The sequence below is a fragment of the Chenopodium quinoa genome, unplaced genomic scaffold, assembly GCF_001683475.1.
Source record: "Chenopodium quinoa cultivar QQ74 unplaced genomic scaffold, ASM168347v1, whole genome shotgun sequence".
In the NCBI taxonomy this organism is placed as follows: domain Eukaryota; kingdom Viridiplantae; phylum Streptophyta; class Magnoliopsida; order Caryophyllales; family Amaranthaceae; genus Chenopodium; species Chenopodium quinoa.
This window is the reverse complement of record NW_018742630.1, coordinates 2,771,349-2,787,770: the sequence shown is the minus strand read 5'-3', so window position 1 is coordinate 2,787,770 and position 16,422 is coordinate 2,771,349. Positions and strand designations below refer to the sequence as shown.

The 16,422-nt window shown below is 36.1% G+C and overlaps 1 protein-coding gene and 1 pseudogene across 1 annotated transcript; one reads left to right on the top strand and one right to left on the bottom strand.

Annotated features, from left to right (window-relative positions):
- Positions 1–686: 686 nt before the first annotated feature.
- Positions 687–3,391, top strand: LOC110721868 (annotated as a pseudogene).
- A 90-nt stretch (positions 3,392–3,481) lies between these two features.
- On the bottom strand, positions 3,482–6,678 carry LOC110721867 (heat shock 70 kDa protein-like). Its single transcript, XM_021901084.1, has 3 exons — positions 6,139–6,678; positions 4,723–5,388; positions 3,482–4,486 (listed from the first exon to the last, which is right to left on the bottom strand). The coding sequence occupies exons 1-3, from the start codon at positions 6,601–6,603 to the stop codon at positions 3,674–3,676; spliced, it is 1,944 nt and encodes a 647-aa protein (XP_021756776.1). The 5' UTR covers positions 6,604–6,678; the 3' UTR covers positions 3,482–3,673.
- Positions 6,679–16,422: the final 9,744 nt, after the last annotated feature.

Sequence of the window (16,422 nt, the reverse complement as noted above, 5' to 3'; positions counted from 1 at the left end):
CTGAGCACCAAAATAGGATATTTGGTAAGGAATCAATCTGGGAAATCTATCGATGCCTAGATGGGAGTCCTATGAGAGGTATGGAAGTAATGTAATTGGTATCACTGCAGTGATTTTCTCCACTTGAATGGAAAAAATTATATCCTTAAATGCTTGTAGCTTAATATTTACTTATTATAATCAAGTTTGGATTCTATTGAATAGTTACAATAGTATACAAGATCACAGTTGGCTGTTATGAGAAGCTTTTTCTTAGCGAAGTCTTGTTATGTAGAACCAAATCTCAGTCATAGAGGATTTTGTAGTTGAGGTCTATAACGTAGCCACAGTTGTGCAGAAAAGAAATTTGTTTGGGAATGATGAATAATAAAGCCATACTTTGTGCAATTAAATTTCTTGTCATTTGCATCTTCCTTTTTTGCTATTTTCTCATAGGGTGGTTATTTGTGGGCTGCCTTGCCACATGCACTCCTATTGAGCTGCTTTCCATGTGGAACTTGACAAGGATTGAAGTTCACTTGTGCAACTTGTTATCCCCTGAGGCACCTCACTTGCTACCTACAACTTATTTATTTTGCACTAACTATAAAATTCAAGTTTTCATGTTGCCTTTTACAATTACGCCCCATTTGGAAAATTGTGTTCATGATTTAATGGGTTCATACGGTCATACCGATGTTGCAGTGTTGATAATCCGACATGGGTGGTAGAGTAACATAGGGGGGTGGGGGGACTAAGAATATTAAAACAGTCTATAACCAGAGATTACTTAATAAAACTGAGAATTTCCTCTATTTTTTTTATTAGTTCATTCGCTTGTCAGGTTAGATGGTTGGTATGAATTAGAATCTGGATCATTTGTAATTGTTTACTGTTTGTTTACTTTCAATTTGTTGATTTCTCTGTAATTTGCAGTACCGTATGATTTATTTAATTTTCATTGTTGCTATTTTAATATTTAGTATGCCAGGGATTTCTTAAGGTCAGGGATTATGCAATATTAAGCATTGGATTACTTAATTGTGAGAATATACATGTTACGGAAGTATTATTTTTTATTACTAACCTCGTGTACCATTATGATTAGCTAATTTTTCTATATTGTTTAGCTGCAATTTTATAACATATCTGTATTTGCTATCTACAGGTTTTGAAGTAAGAGGACTGAAAGGTTGAGGGGGTTTTCGAAATATAAGAATCTAGAGTGTGTGTATAACAAGTTATGGGAATTTTTAGTGGCAGTATTGAGAAGAAGAAAACACATAGCTCTAATTTGCCTGAAATTGAACTTCCTAATGCTGAAGTGGGAAAGGTTTGTCTGATGTTTGCCCCTGAGCCCAATGGATATCTCCATATAGGGCACTCGAAAGCAGCCTTGCTCAATAAATATTTTGTTGATAAGTATAAAGGTCGTCTGATTGTGCGCTTGGATGACACAAACCCTGCTAAAGAAAGCACTGAATTTGTGGAGAGTCTTCTGAAAGATATTGGTAGTCTCAGCATTGTTTATGATGCTATAACTTACACATCTGATTACTTCCCTCAGTTGATGGATATGGCCGAGAAATTGATTCGTGAGGGTAAAGCATATGTCGATCATACACCAGTAGATCAAATGAGGATCGAAAGGGATAAAGGGTTTGAATCCAAGTCCAGGAACAATAGTGTAAGTAAGAATTTGGAGTTATGGAAGGAGATGATTTTGGGATCTAACAGAGGCCTGATGTGTTGTCTTAGGGGCAAATTAGACTTCCAGAACCCGAATAAGTGTCTGAGAGACCCTGTTTACTACAGATGCAATTTAGCTCATCATCATCGAGTTGGTTTCAAATATAAGTTGTACCCAACTTATGACTTTGCTAGTCCATTTGTAGATGCTTTGGAAGGCATAACACATGTCCTTCGGTCAAATGAATATCGTGACCGTGATGATCAGTGTCATATGATCCAGGAGGATATGGGAGTTAGAAAAGTTTGTTTTTATGAATTTAGCAGATTAAGTATGGTCTATACACTTTTAAGCAAACGTAAGCTTCTATGGTTTGTGCAAAAAATGGAAGAGTTGACGGATGGGATGATCCTCGTTTGCCAACTATTCAAGGGATGGTGCGTAGAGGTCTTATGATAGAGGCACTAACCCAATTCATACGTGAACAGGTATAATTCGTAGTTACATTTTGTTTTGCTCCAACAGTACTCTGCTTTGTTGATTCTGTTTTATGTTATGTAGTGAGAAAATTTAAGTTGAAAGCGCCTTTTTGCTGACATACAAAGTATATATTATGTATGTGAAAACTTTAAACTTATCCTATAATGCTGTTCTGCAGGGGGCTTCCACTAACCAAAATCTGATGCAATGGGATAAACTGTGGACCATTAATAAAAAGATCATTGATCCCATTTTTCCAAGACATACTGCTGTGCTCGAGGAACACCGAATTCTGATAACCCTCGTGAATGGCCCTGCAGAGCCTTTTGTGCGCATCATGCCTCGCCATAAAAAATTTAAAGAAGCAGGAGATAAGTGCACTCTCTATACCAAAAATATATGGATCGACTATGCTGATGCTTTGAGCATTTCTGTGAATGACGAGGTGACTTTAATGGATTGGGGAAATTGTATCATCAAAGAAATCAAGCGGAATGAGATGGATACTGTTGTGGAGTTGTTAGGAGTGTTGCATCTCGAAGGATCCGTTAAAGCAACTAAGTTGAAACTGACTTGGCTTCCTGAGACAGATGAATTAGTCAGGCTTCAGCTTGTGGAGTTTGATTATCTGATTACTAAGGAGAAGCTGGTACTACCTAGACAACCATTTTATATAACAATTTTTATTGATTCCTGGTCATTTGTTTGTTAATTGATTTTGTTTTCTATCTTAGGTCAAATTCAAGAAAAAGAAAGGAGAGAAGACACAGGAGGAAAAGATCCAGGAGGAGAAAGAATTTCTGAAGGCACTTAACCCCGTCACCAGAAAAGACACCTTCGCACTTGGGGACTCAAACATGCGAAATCTAATTTCTGGAGAGATCATACAGTTAGAGAGAAAAGGTTACTTCAGATGCGATATTCCATTTGTGAAACAATCGAAGCCAATTGTTCTTTTTGCAATTCCTGATGGGAGGCAGAGTAATATTGTGCAGTGACTCCTTGAGAGTCAAGTATGCTGAAAGTCTTTACTTTATCTGGTAATTGGTTGTGCTAACCAGTAATAAGGAGCAAGTTGCAGAATTTTCGAGGGTGTCTTAAACATTATTGCGAGATTTTCTAAAAGCCGGTAGCTTTTTTACTGTCATTAGCCCTGTTTATGTAATGTGTATCTGTGTGGATTTTCACTACTCCTTAACTAAGAATATCATTTTCTGAAGATGTCTGATCTTTTTGGTTTTGTGCTTTGGATTGAGTAATTTAGGAGTATGAGTAGCTCACAATCTAATTCCTTTTTATTCATTGATTACTAACTATTCACATAGTCATGGATTCAGAGTCATAACTCATGCATAAAAATGAAAGCAACATTAAGTGAAAAAACATTTTAAAAAAATAAAAAAATATAAAATATTAAAACCTGACCAAACAACATTACAACACCATATACACAAAACAGAGGAAACTAAAACAGAGGAGCTACCCTGAAATCCGCAGTATGATTCAGGTGATGACCACGCCACCTTAATCCACCTCTTCAATCTTAGGCCCACCACCCCCGGCACGTGCATCACTAGAACCACCGCCCATGTCCTCATCACCGGCCTCTCCATTGACGCCACCAGCTTCTTGATACATCCTTGAAATGATTGGATTACACACCCCCTCTAACTCCTTTTGCTTATGTTCAAACTCATCAACTTCAGCCAACTGATTAGCCTCCACCCACTCCACCACTTCTCCTACCGCCTTTTCGATTTTTCCACGTTCCTCCTCCCCCAATTTGCTTCTGAACTTGTCATCCCTTATTGTATTCCTCATATTATACGCGTAGTTCTCCAACGTGTTCTTTGCCTCCACCCTCTTCTTCACATCCTCATCTTCAGCCTTGTACCTCTCCGCTTCCTTCACCATCCTGTCAATATCATCCTTACTCAGCCTCCCTTTATCATTTGTTATAGTGATCTTGTTCTTCACCCCTGCAGTCTTATCCTCCGCAGCAACATTCAATATCCCATTAGCATCAATATCAAACGTTACATTTATCTGAGGTACCCCTCTAGGCGCCGGAGGAATCCCACCAAGCTCAAACTTTCCAAGCAAGTTATTATCCTTCGTCCTTGCTCGTTCTCCTTCAAATACTTGTACTAAAACTCCTGGTTGATTATCCGAGTAAGTCGAAAATATTTGCTCCTTCTTAGTAGGGATGGTGGTGTTCCTAGGGATTAAAGTCGTCATCACCCCACCAGCAGTCTCGAGCCCTAAACTCAATGGTGTAACGTCTAGTAATAACAAGTCTTGCACCTTCTCATGTCCCTCCCCACACAAAATCGCTGCCTAGACCCAACAACAACGAATAAAAAATATTAAATTTGAAAAATATATCTATAAAATAAAACTTTAGGTGAACACAAAAAAGATTATAATATTACCTACACGGCCGCACAACAAATGAAAGAGATTAAACTTGGATAATATATCAACATTCAACATCATATCGTACTTATCATACTTATAATTTACAGACTACAAAATAAAACGTTACATGAAAAAAAAAAAAATTATAATGTTACCTGCACGGCCGCACCATATGCCACGGCCTCGTCGGGATTAATGCTCTTACAAAGTTCCTTCCCATTAAAGACATCTAGTAACAATTGTTGAACCTTAGGAATTCTCGTAGACCCTCCTACAAGAACAACCTCATCGATTTGACTCTTATCAATCTTTGCATCTCGAATACACTTCTCAACAGGCTCCATACACTTCCTAAACAAGTCCATGTTCAACTCCTCAAACCTCGCCCGAGTAATGGTGGCATAAAAATCCATCCCTTCATACAACGAATCGATCTCAATAGTAGTTTGTGCGGTAGAAGAAAGAGCTCGTTTCGCCCGTTCACAAGCAGTACGAAGACGACGTAGAGATCTCGCATTACCACTTATGTCCTTTTTAGTCTTCCTACGAAACTCCGTGACAAAATGGTTTACAAGACGATTGTCAAAATCTTCTCCTCCTAGATGGGTGTCTCCGGCCGTTGCCTTGACCTCAAAGATTCCTTCCTCGATTGTAAGAATCGAGACGTCGAAGGTTCCACCACCGAGGTCGAAGATTAAGATGTTTTTCTCGCCAGTTTGAGCTGCCTTCTTGTCTAAGCCGTATGCTATGGCTGCTGCTGTTGGCTCGTTGATTATACGCATCACGTTTAGGCCTGATATTGCTCCTGCATCTTTAGTTGCCTGCATAGTACCAAGTATATAAATTTAACTTACTTTGGTTGTAAAAAATCATATTCAAGCATTAAATATAGGAAATTGAATAATGATTATAGTTAATCATTCATTTTATATTATGGAGATTTAAACGAGTCAAGCATCATAATGATATGTAAGATTGTAAGAATGTAACATATGTTCATATGTATGGGCCACTGGGCCAGATATTTGAGATGTATCCAAAAAATAAAAAAAAAAATAAAAATAAAATCGAATATTCGAATGATAGTTGACATTCTTGACAATATCGATTCAAATGACACTTTATACTTTGTATGTAGAACTGTAGTAATTTTTTTTTTTTTTTTTTTTTTTTTGAAAGATAGAACTGTAGTAATATTGTAATCATGAAATAGTAAAAATTTAATTTAATAAATTATGACTAATGTAAAAAGTTGACACAATCCATCTGAGTACTAATGTACTGTATTGTCTATGTATGGCATTAGGGTTTCTCTTCTTAAGGAGGCTCTTAACTCTCTAGCTGTATATGTTTCAAATTTAGAAAACTTATTTTTTTTTAAGAAATTTTTTAAAAACTTTTAATTATAGCTCTCCCTCACAATTATTTTGATATTAATTTAAAAGTCTGAATTTATTTCCGAAAAATGTACTATAGCCTGTAATACCGTATCGATTAAACAATAAAGGTTACAACAACAACCACAAGAGTAACAGAAATTAAAGAGTACATAATTATAACTAATTCATTACCTGGCGTTGAGAGTCATTGAAGTAAGCCGGAACAGTAACAACAGCATCCTTAATAGTCAACCCAAGAAACTGCTCAGCAACCTCTTTCATCTTAACCAACACCATAGATGATATCTCTTCTGGAGCAAACTCCTTCTCTTCCCCCTTATATTTCACCACTATCATCGGCTTTTCGGCCACGCCTCGTACAACTTTAAACGGCCATAACTTCATATCCGACTGCACCGAGGGGTCCGAAAACCGCCTCCCTATGAGCCTTTTAGCGTCGAACACCGTGTTCTCGGGGTTCATCGCCACTTGGTTCTTCGCGGCGTCCCCGATAAGGCGTTCGGTGTCGGTGAAGGCGACGTACGACGGGGTGGTACGGTTGCCTTGATCATTAGGTATGATCTCTACTCTATCATTTTGCCATACTCCTACACAAGAGTAAGTTGTTCCTAAATCAATACCTATTGCTTTTGACATAGTTTTGCATGAAATAAAAATAATATGATCACTTTCTTGTTATGTAAAAACGTTACATACAAGATATATATAAAGACTTAAAGACTATAGAATAAGGATATACATGAATTAAAGTTGAAGATTAAAGGAGATGTACGTGGAAGTAGGAAATTAACCGGTGATATTTGGTGCTTTGTTGATATGATTATTTATAGCGTTATTTTTGTTTTTTGTTAGATGAATTGAAGTTGGAGAGTTCTACTTGGAAGCTCTATGTTCCATAACCAACCTCTAACTTGCACATAATATGGACAAGTGTTTATATAAGGGCTTGCAACTTTGCAAGTAAAGAAACATTATTTGTGTAATACCGTCTTACTTTTAATAAGAACACTTTTGTGAGTTATTGTTAACATTATCCGTTTTATAATATAGACTTGATTTACTTTTATAAGATTTTGTTAGATTCATCTTAATAATGTCTACTTTTGTAATATCAGTTTTTAAAAAATTTCGTTAACTATGACTCTCACCTAATGAGTCGCCTAATATGTATAAGGCGACTCGATAGGTTAATGAGTCGCACCTTATATACATGTGATTTTGAAAATAAATCTAATTTAAGCCCCCAAATAAGTTGGGTTATAGAGTCACATGTATATATGGTGCGACTTGTAAGCCTATCAAGTCGCCTCATGTATATTAGGCAATTCGTTAGGTGCTTTGTTGATTTTAACCCCAACTTAACAAGTTGCCTAATAAGTATGAGGCGACTCGATAGGTTTATAAATTGCACCTTATATAAAGGTGACTCTAAAAATCAGACTTGTTAGGTTCATTGTTACAATTTATCGCGACTCGATAGGTTTATTGTTACAATTTAATAAAAACTAGTACGTACCCCAGGCGATGTATCGGGCTCCCTCTGTAATATATATCCTTATGTTTTAAAAATCTATACATTAATTGGCTACTTATAAAGTAATTATAAGGAATAATTATTTTCTCAAAGGCATTATCACTAATGTCTAAATTTGTCTACATTTAAACATTAGTTGCTTTAAATGTTCGTTATCGGATAATTAATTTAATTTTACGATTCCATTGACATTTAATAATTTGAGCACTCCTAGACTTTATCCAAAACCCTCAATTCGAATGTAAGTCTTCGGCTCCTAGACTTTTAGGATTTTTTTTTTAAAGACAATTGCCTATTTGGAATTTTAATTCTGGTGGCGATATCTGGTTTGTTTATTGAATTTTAAAATAAATTTTTTTCAATATGGCAAATTTTAAAACACATCATTGATACAAACATTGTTATGTAAAAGGTGTATATCCCTTTTGATTTGGGATATTTTGATGTAGGATATATATTATAGAAATGTACAGTATATATGAGAAAATTATTTATGTTATTCGAATTTTCTACTCATGGATTAATAATCAGTTGACAATCTGACAATCATAATTGTAAAATAAAAAATATAATAGTACCGATCATAAAGTTGTGGGCTATAATTTTTAAAGTATATAATGAATGGATTTATTTTGAAATAATCTTTAACACGAATATTATGATATAAAAATAATAAGTTATATTAAGATAATAATTATTGAAAGTTATAATTTATTTTTGTTAATAATAGGGTTATTATTTAATTTGTATATATATAATATTGGTATTTTATCCAAAAAAAAAAAAAAAAAAAAAAAAAAAAACTCTAAACCAGCAAATTTATCCTAAAATATATTCAAATTTTATTGAAAATAAAACTCTAAACTAACTTTTTTATCTTAAAAAATCTATCGAAATCTATCAAATATTTTTACCATACGTGTCATACTAATAATTAATTGTTGCCTACATGACACGACTTTTGGCGAAAAGTTAAAGCGCCAAGTGTCGCTATCTCGTGATCTGGCTAAAAGTTTAACTTTATATATTAGTTATATGATAGCTACAATCTCATGATAGCAAGAACTTCAATCTTTGAGGTAAAGAACCAAAGATCAAGCATGCTAAGTAGCATAAACATTGACATTGTATGAGCTAATCAAAATAGTTGGAACAAAATGTTGATTTTTTACGAGTCGCTTCTTTCAACACAAGTGACACAATAAATTAACCTATGGAGTCGCCTCTTTCAACACAAGTGACACAATAGCTTAACATATAGAGTCGTCTGACAACTAATAGATGACTTATACAAAAGATATCGAGTCGACTCAACAGGCGACTCCTAAAGTAGGAAGCTATCGCGTCGGTGGCTGTGTAGTCGCCTCTGAGGTGACTCGTTAGGTCATTTACAGGTGACTTGACAGGGATTTTTTGTAGTAGTGAATGTATATATTAAGGTTGTCAAAAAATGAAAGAGCTGAGGTACATATTAAGAGTCAATGACTTGAATTTCGTAATTTTATTTATATTAGACTTCAACGTAACAACTTGTTTTGACAAATTAAAATACTTCGTACATAAGAATCCATCACCGATTAAAAAGTAAATTTTAAATATATTTTCAAATCAAATCGCACTATTTTTTAATTATATGATGTGATATGAGTATATGACTTTTTTTTTTTAGTGAAAAAAAAAACCCTAGTACTTTCATTTGGGTTATGTATTTGATGACATTAAGGAGGCGTTTGGTTAGAACAATGGAAACGGAGTGGAAAGGAAACAAATAAAAGGGGGAAAAGGAATCATGTAACTACCTTTTCCTTTGTTTGATTTAGCTATGGAAAAGAATTACTTTGTGTTTGAGGAGAGTAAAGATATTTTTTACCTTAGGTTTTGGAGAGGTAACAAATGGGTGGAATATCTTACCCTTAGGTAATGGTAATTAACCAAATATTTGGTAACGGTAATGGTTTATCCGAATCCGTTTCCAACCCAAAATATACACTAACTAAACATGCTCTAAATTGAATGAAGTTAGGGATGCGACACCCCTATTGTTTTTAGAGAAGGTATTGGGTGCGAACTGTTGCACGCAAATTATGCGTGCGGCAGATTGACTGATATATTTCACTTGTTGGCTAATATATTTCATGTGTTGGTTGATATGTTTAATTTGTTGGCTGATATGGTTTTTACGTTGGCTAATATATTCCTTTTGTTGGCTGATATGTTTTTTTTTTTTTGATATGTTCTTTTTGTTGGTTGATATCTTTATTTTGTTGGCTGATATGTATATTTTAATTGTTGGCTTATATGTTTTATTTTAATTGTTGGCTTATATGTTTTATTTTAATTGTTGCTTGATATGTTTATTTTGTTGGCTTATATGTTGCTTTTGTTTGCTGATTTCATCATCTTGTTGGCTGATATGCTTCATTTGTTGGCTGGTAAGTACCTTTTGTTGGTTGATAAGTACCTTTTGTTGGATGATATGTATCTCTTGTTGGATGATATGTATCTTTTGTTGGCTGATAAGTTCCTTTTGTTGGCTGATATGTTACTTTTATGGGCTGATATGCGTCATTTGTTGTCTAATATGATTAACAACATACAATATATTTTTATCTCCTTCTCACTTTCTCTACTCCTCACTCTCTTCACAAAATCATGGGCAATCTCTCTTCCCCGTGCAATCTTTCTCTCTCTTCTAATCCTATCACTAGGAATAGCTACTGCTATTGATTGCAACCAATTTCTCACCTTGGTTAATATCTCTTCCTTCCACCGCCCCTACCGCAGCCCCCATTCACCACCAACACAACCACCACCACACTCTCTCTCCTTCCTGCCACAGCCACGTCGGAGCCCAGCCATAGCCAGCCGCGCAGCCAGACGGAGTGCCCAACCACGCAAACCATCGCAGCCAACCACCTCCAAATTCACACCACCTCAAAACAACAACGACTCACAGCCAATTAACCACCGCAACCAACAACATCAGCCCCTACAACTTACGGCACCCCTGCTCAATTAATCCCAACCACTACCAATCTCCAATTTACGGCAGCCCTGCTCACGCCCACCACCAAACCGCAATTCCCCTGCTCCTTCAATCACTACAACCCACACTCACAACCTCCGTTCCACTCCTCGCCGCAGCAAATTACGGCCACCACCCCTTCACCAATTCGCAAACAATTGCAACCAACAACAGCAGAGGAGCAGAGAAGAGAGAAAGAGAAGGGGAGAGAAGAATACCCCCTTTGGATTAATTATGATTGTTTCATGCAATTGATGTGAATTTCTGATTTCGATTTTGATATGGTAAAAAGAGGAGCAGAGGAGAGAGAAAGAGAAGGGAAGAGAAGAAGGAGAGAGAAAGAGAAGGGAAGAGAAGAAGGAGTGCCGCATTGCCGCACAAACAAATAGTTTGTGTTGTTTTTATAGAGGAAGAAGAAAATCATAAATATTAAGTCCTACAACATCAATATGGATTATTATTGTAAGTGTCTTTGAAAATTGGTGTGGATATATATATTAGGGAAATTCTACATGGTGGCCTCAAGGATTCAATTTTTCTACGTGGAAGACAATTTTTTTTCCAACTTTCTTAAGTAGCACCAAGGTTTTAAAAATTTAAGCATAGTGCCCAATTTTTAATTTTTTGGCTAACTTTTTTAATTTTTGGTTAACCATAAGTAATTAAAAAAATTATTAAAAAAAATTAAAAAACCACCATCCAGCAGCCACCTGCCAAACCCACTGCCCACGTCGCCGGCGCGCCCAGACCCTCTCCCTCAGTACCGGCGCCACCCTGACCTCCCTCCCGGCCCTTCCCCTTCCCTAACCACCGTAACCTCAGCCCCACCAATCGAAAACCCCTAAAAGTTATTGGAAAAGTCCGGTTGCCCCTCCTCACACACTCGAAACCCTAGCGTCGGTCTTTTCGAGGTGTGGGGTAGGGGCGGCCGAACTTTTCACTATTTTGTGGCTAGGGTTTTGATGTCGTACAATGGCTGGGTTAGGGTTTCGAGGGTGGTGGCTAGGGTTTTGGGTTTCGAATGGTGGCTGAAGAAAAAAAGGGGGTGGTTTTCGTGATTGGGCTGGTAAAATTGGGTTGGAGCTGGCGGTGGGTAGATTTGGCTCAGGGATGGCGGTGGGGTATGGCAAGGTTGGGGGCTGGCGGTGGTGTAAGGCTAGGGAGGGGGCAGTGGTGATGGGCGTGTGTGGGTGTGGCTGGCGGCAGTGAAGGTGGTGGGTTTGGTGGCTGGTGGCAATGAGGGTGGTAGGTTTGGTGGCCGGGAAGGGGGTTAGTTAGTTTGTTTAGTATAAAACTAATGGTTAGGCAAAAAATCAAAAAAAAAGGTCACTATACTTAATTATGAAAATCTAGAGTGCCACTTAAGAGAATGCAAAAAAACATTGTCTTTCATGTAGAATTTTTATATCCTTGAGGCTACCATGTAGAATTTCTTTATATATTAAAGTTGCCCTTTTATAGGCTAATGGTGTGTTATATTCACTTGATTTTCACTTAACAGAACTTGACTTATCTAAACTTATTAGACCTGAAATAAGTGAAAATTAGGTGAACAAAAACAGGTCTTAAAAATATATTTCAAGCTGTTTTTTCTTTATATATATATATATATATATATATATATATATATATATATATATATATATGTTTTCCTAAGTTTTTTATACTTTGCCTTTTCATCTATTTTCTAATTAGTTTTACCCCTTTTATTTTGTTCCTTTCATGACAAGTATTTTAATAATCCCTTACTACTTATCTCTATTCTCTTTAAAGCAAATTACCCACATGCATGGTCCGTAACTAAGGGATTGGAGTAGTATAGGCCCGACCTATTTGGTAATTGGCTAGTAGTTGGTTTGATTAACTAGTTTAACTAGCTTGTTGTATGCTTGTATTATCATAAATAGTTCATAGTTGGGAGTGTAAAAGTGTTTGGTAAATAACTATTTATTGTTAATTGCTTCAATTTATGTAATAATAATAAAATTTAATTGTTTAATAAGCTAATTAGAGCGGCTAATGTGCGCGATGCAAGCGCTATATCTAGCCTTACCCGGGAAGCTTTTTAAGTTTGGCCTTATTGCCAACATTAATAAGAGAAATTACGTAAACACATTTTTGGCGTAGAAATGTTCGTACACTATTATTAAGATTTATAATTAATGAGGGCAAATAAGTAAATAAATATATTAACGGGCATAATTGTCTCAATACTCTTCATAAAAATAGAATAAATATATTTTAGGGTAAATATGTAGATACATATTTTAAGGGGTATAATTGTCTCAACACTAATTATAAAAATAAAGTAACAAGTATAATATAAGGGTAAACATGTAAATAAACATTTTAAGGGGTATAATTGTTTCAACACTATTCGTAAATATTTAGTCATACTTTTAAAGATAGGGAAGAGTTTTAAGTCCAATATAAAAACTCTTTTTTAATATGATAATTATCAAACCCATCAGCTTTTTAAGAATGGACAGTCAAACCTTTGTTAAGTCTCAATAAGCTAAAAAGTCTTCAAAAAGCTCTTTACCAATTAAAACATTCTACATCTCTTGAATACGCCTTACATGGCACCAACCATTTTTACAAAAATAAAATTCTTAATCTTAAAACAAAAGAGACTTGCGGAATTAAGCTTAGAATCTCAAACATGTGGTAGTTTTCTAATGTGCTTATTAGTAGGCCTCGTGTGGGTAAGATTGTAGTGCGCTTCCATGGGCATGAAACTCTGATTATGAGGGATCAAAACTACTCACTCCGTTTTTTATTTTTTATAGGTTAGAGATGAGATTACGTGGAGTTTTAGGGAGTTCAATAAAATATTTACCTTCGTTTTTTTAGTTGACATATATTCCTTTTTAGGAAGTATTTTTTTATTTGACACATTTCCTTTTTGGGTAAGTTTTATACCTTGCATTTACTAGCTACCCACCCCACTTGCTTTATCATTCTCTCTCACTCTCTCTCCTCTCCTTAGTATGTGTGCCTAAATTGAATGCGTCAATTAAATAAAAATGGAGGAAGTAAGATGTTAGTGGGGTAGATAAGGTTATTATTTTATTGAAAAGTAAAGTGGTGGTGAAAGGAAGTGGGAACCATTGAAGGTAAACCTAGGCACAGGCCGGGGTGGCTTGTGTGCCGCCCGGCACGGCCCGGTCTTCAGTTGAGCACGACACAGCCCGACATCCGGCCCGGCACGGCACGGCACGACTGTCGAATTTCGTGCCACGGACAGCGTTCTGGGTTTTCAGGCACGGCCCGGCACAAGCACGCCCAGGGCCCGGCGTGCTAGCCCGCCGTGCCGGCACGTGGCACGAACACTAGGCACGGCACGCGTACCCGGCCCGCAGGCACGGCCCGACACGGCCCGCGTGCCCACCCAGAATAACCGTAATATTACCGTTTTTTGCAACGGCTAATTGCATAATTGGCCAAAAAAACGGCTAGTTAACGGCTAGTTTTTGGCCAATTAGCTCCCCAAAAATTCTATAAATACCCACCTCCATTCACTTCCCAAATCACAAAATCACAATCTCTTCTTCTTATCTCTTAATCTCGTATATTCTCTAAATCTCGAATAATCCTTATTTTCTTAAATTCTCTAATTATTCTCTTAAATTCTCTTATTATTTTCCTAATATCGGAAAAAATTAAAAAGTTCATAATCATAATTAGTGGAGCGTTGAACCACGGTTGTAAGATCTAAACTAATCTTTAATTTATTATTGTTTTATTGTTATTATTAGAGTAATCTTGTTTAATTATTATTGCTGTTAATTGTTATTGTTGTTGTTATAATTGTTGTTATTAATTATTATTATTGTTACAATTATTGTTATTATTTATTATTGTTGTTATTGTTATTGTTATAATTGTTGTTATTAATTATTATTATTGTTATTTTTATTGTAAAATTGTTGTTATTAATTATTGTTATTGTTAATCAGTTTTTATTAAAAATCTAATTGTTAATTATGGCATCGAACAACCCATCATCTAGGGGGAAAGGCCGACTTGGCCGTAGTAGTAGTTCTAGGGAACCACCTAATACAACGAGCCCCCAAATTCCGAGTCCAACCAATGACCCCGGTTACTTCCCCCTGGGCTATGAGCCATTTAGGCACGATGGTAGTTCCGGTTTTCAACCCTATAATATGTCGGGATTTCCACCACCACCACCAAACCAATTTTCACCATCAAACCAATTTCAAAATCCACAACAATTCCCACAATTCGGTCAATTCCCACCTAATTATTTTGGTGATCAACAAAACTATTATTCTAGCCAAAGTAGCCAAGAAAGTACCCAAATTCCCTCCGGTTCTACCCCTTCTACTACTACTAACCAAAACACACATCATGAATGGTTAACCAAAAGTGAGATGCTACTTTTGAAAAACCGAAAGAGTGATGTATGGTGTTGTTTCCTCCTAAATAAACCCCAAACACATGCAAAATGTAAAACATGTAATAGTGTATTCTCGGCAGTATCCAAATCCGGGACGGGACACTTAAGTAGACACATGAAAGCTTGTGCACAACCAGCTAGTGATCCAACCCAGCCAAAAATTTCCAAGTTCCATCCATACGGCTTTACCTACAACTATGAGAGGGATAGGGATGAACTAGGAAAAATGATAGTACACGCTGAACAACCTTTTCTTTTCTCGGAAAGTGACCCATTTAACACTTACATTAACAAAGCACTACAACCCCAACATAAAAGAATCTCTAGGAAAATCGTTCGTTCCGCCGCCATGAAAAACTTCCTAGAGTACAAATTGCGGTTACAAGCCAAATTGAGGGACCTTAACTGTAGAGTGTCTTTGACAGTCGATACTTGGGATAGTGGTTATAAATATCACTATTTATGTGTGAATTGCCATTGGGTGGATGATCAATGGTTGTTACAAAAAAGAATAATACATTTCAAAATGCTTGAATACCCACACACCGACATTAAGTTTGCTCACCATTTAATGTAAGCAATAGACGAATACAACCTTTGAGATAAAATGATGTCTATGACTTTTGACAATGCAACCTCTATGACATCATTTTAACTTAACCGATGTAATATTAGACGGTGATGCTCTTCATACTAGATGTGTTTGCCATGTGCTTAACTTATGTGTACAGGATGGAGTTCGGGCAATTGGCCCATACTACAACAAAATCAGAGATGCTATTATGTCTATTATTAGCTCAAACATGAGGTACCAAGAATGGAAGAGTTTTCTAAGACAACAAAAGATAAGGGCAATAAAAATCAAAACCGATTGCCCAACTAGGTGGAATTCCACCTATGACATGTTAACCAAGGCAATTGAGTACAAGGGCCCGTTAACAATATTTTACAACCAAAAATTTCCACAAACTGCTTTATATATATGATGATGATTGGTATAAATGTGAAAGATATATGCAATTTTTATAGTTATTATATAACATGACGTATTGTTTTTATTCTGTTTACAATCCTTGTGCTCAAAACTTTCTTTCTAATGCATGTTTACTCGCCCAACTTTTCGCTGATCATCGCAACCAAAGTGATTTTGATCAGTATCGGAAACAAAGTGGCGTAAATATTATAGTGAAATTCCTTTGATTTATATTTTTTCTTCCATATTAGATCCTAGGCAAAAGTATGAAAACATTTATGTGAGTTGACATTTACTTTCAATGCATGCTTCTTGACGATGATGTAGAAAACTATAAGACTAATGTGAAGGATCAGTTTTTTGCTTTATATAGAGTCTATGAAGCCAAATATGGCACCGTTCCTTGCTCAGGGCCTTCCCAACCATCCAAAAACGTAAGTAAGAAGGCCAAACATTTATTTTCACAAGCTACTAATTTGATTTCAAGGTTTTCAGACGATTCA

What these genes read in the sequence shown, in the direction of transcription:
- LOC110721867 (XM_021901084.1), bottom strand. Translation starts at nt 6,603, where the DNA reads ATGTCAAAAGCAATAGGTATTGATTTAGGAACAACTTACTCTTGTGTA. An exon ending in TCAATGACTCTCAACGCCAG is followed by an intron (nt 5,389 to 6,138) that starts GTAATGAATTAG and finishes GGTACTATGCAG; the next exon opens with GCAACTAAAGATGCAGGAGC. An exon ending in CATATGGTGCGGCCGTGCAG is followed by an intron (nt 4,487 to 4,722) that starts GTAACATTATAA and finishes TGTTGGGTCTAG; the next exon opens with GCAGCGATTTTGTGTGGGGA.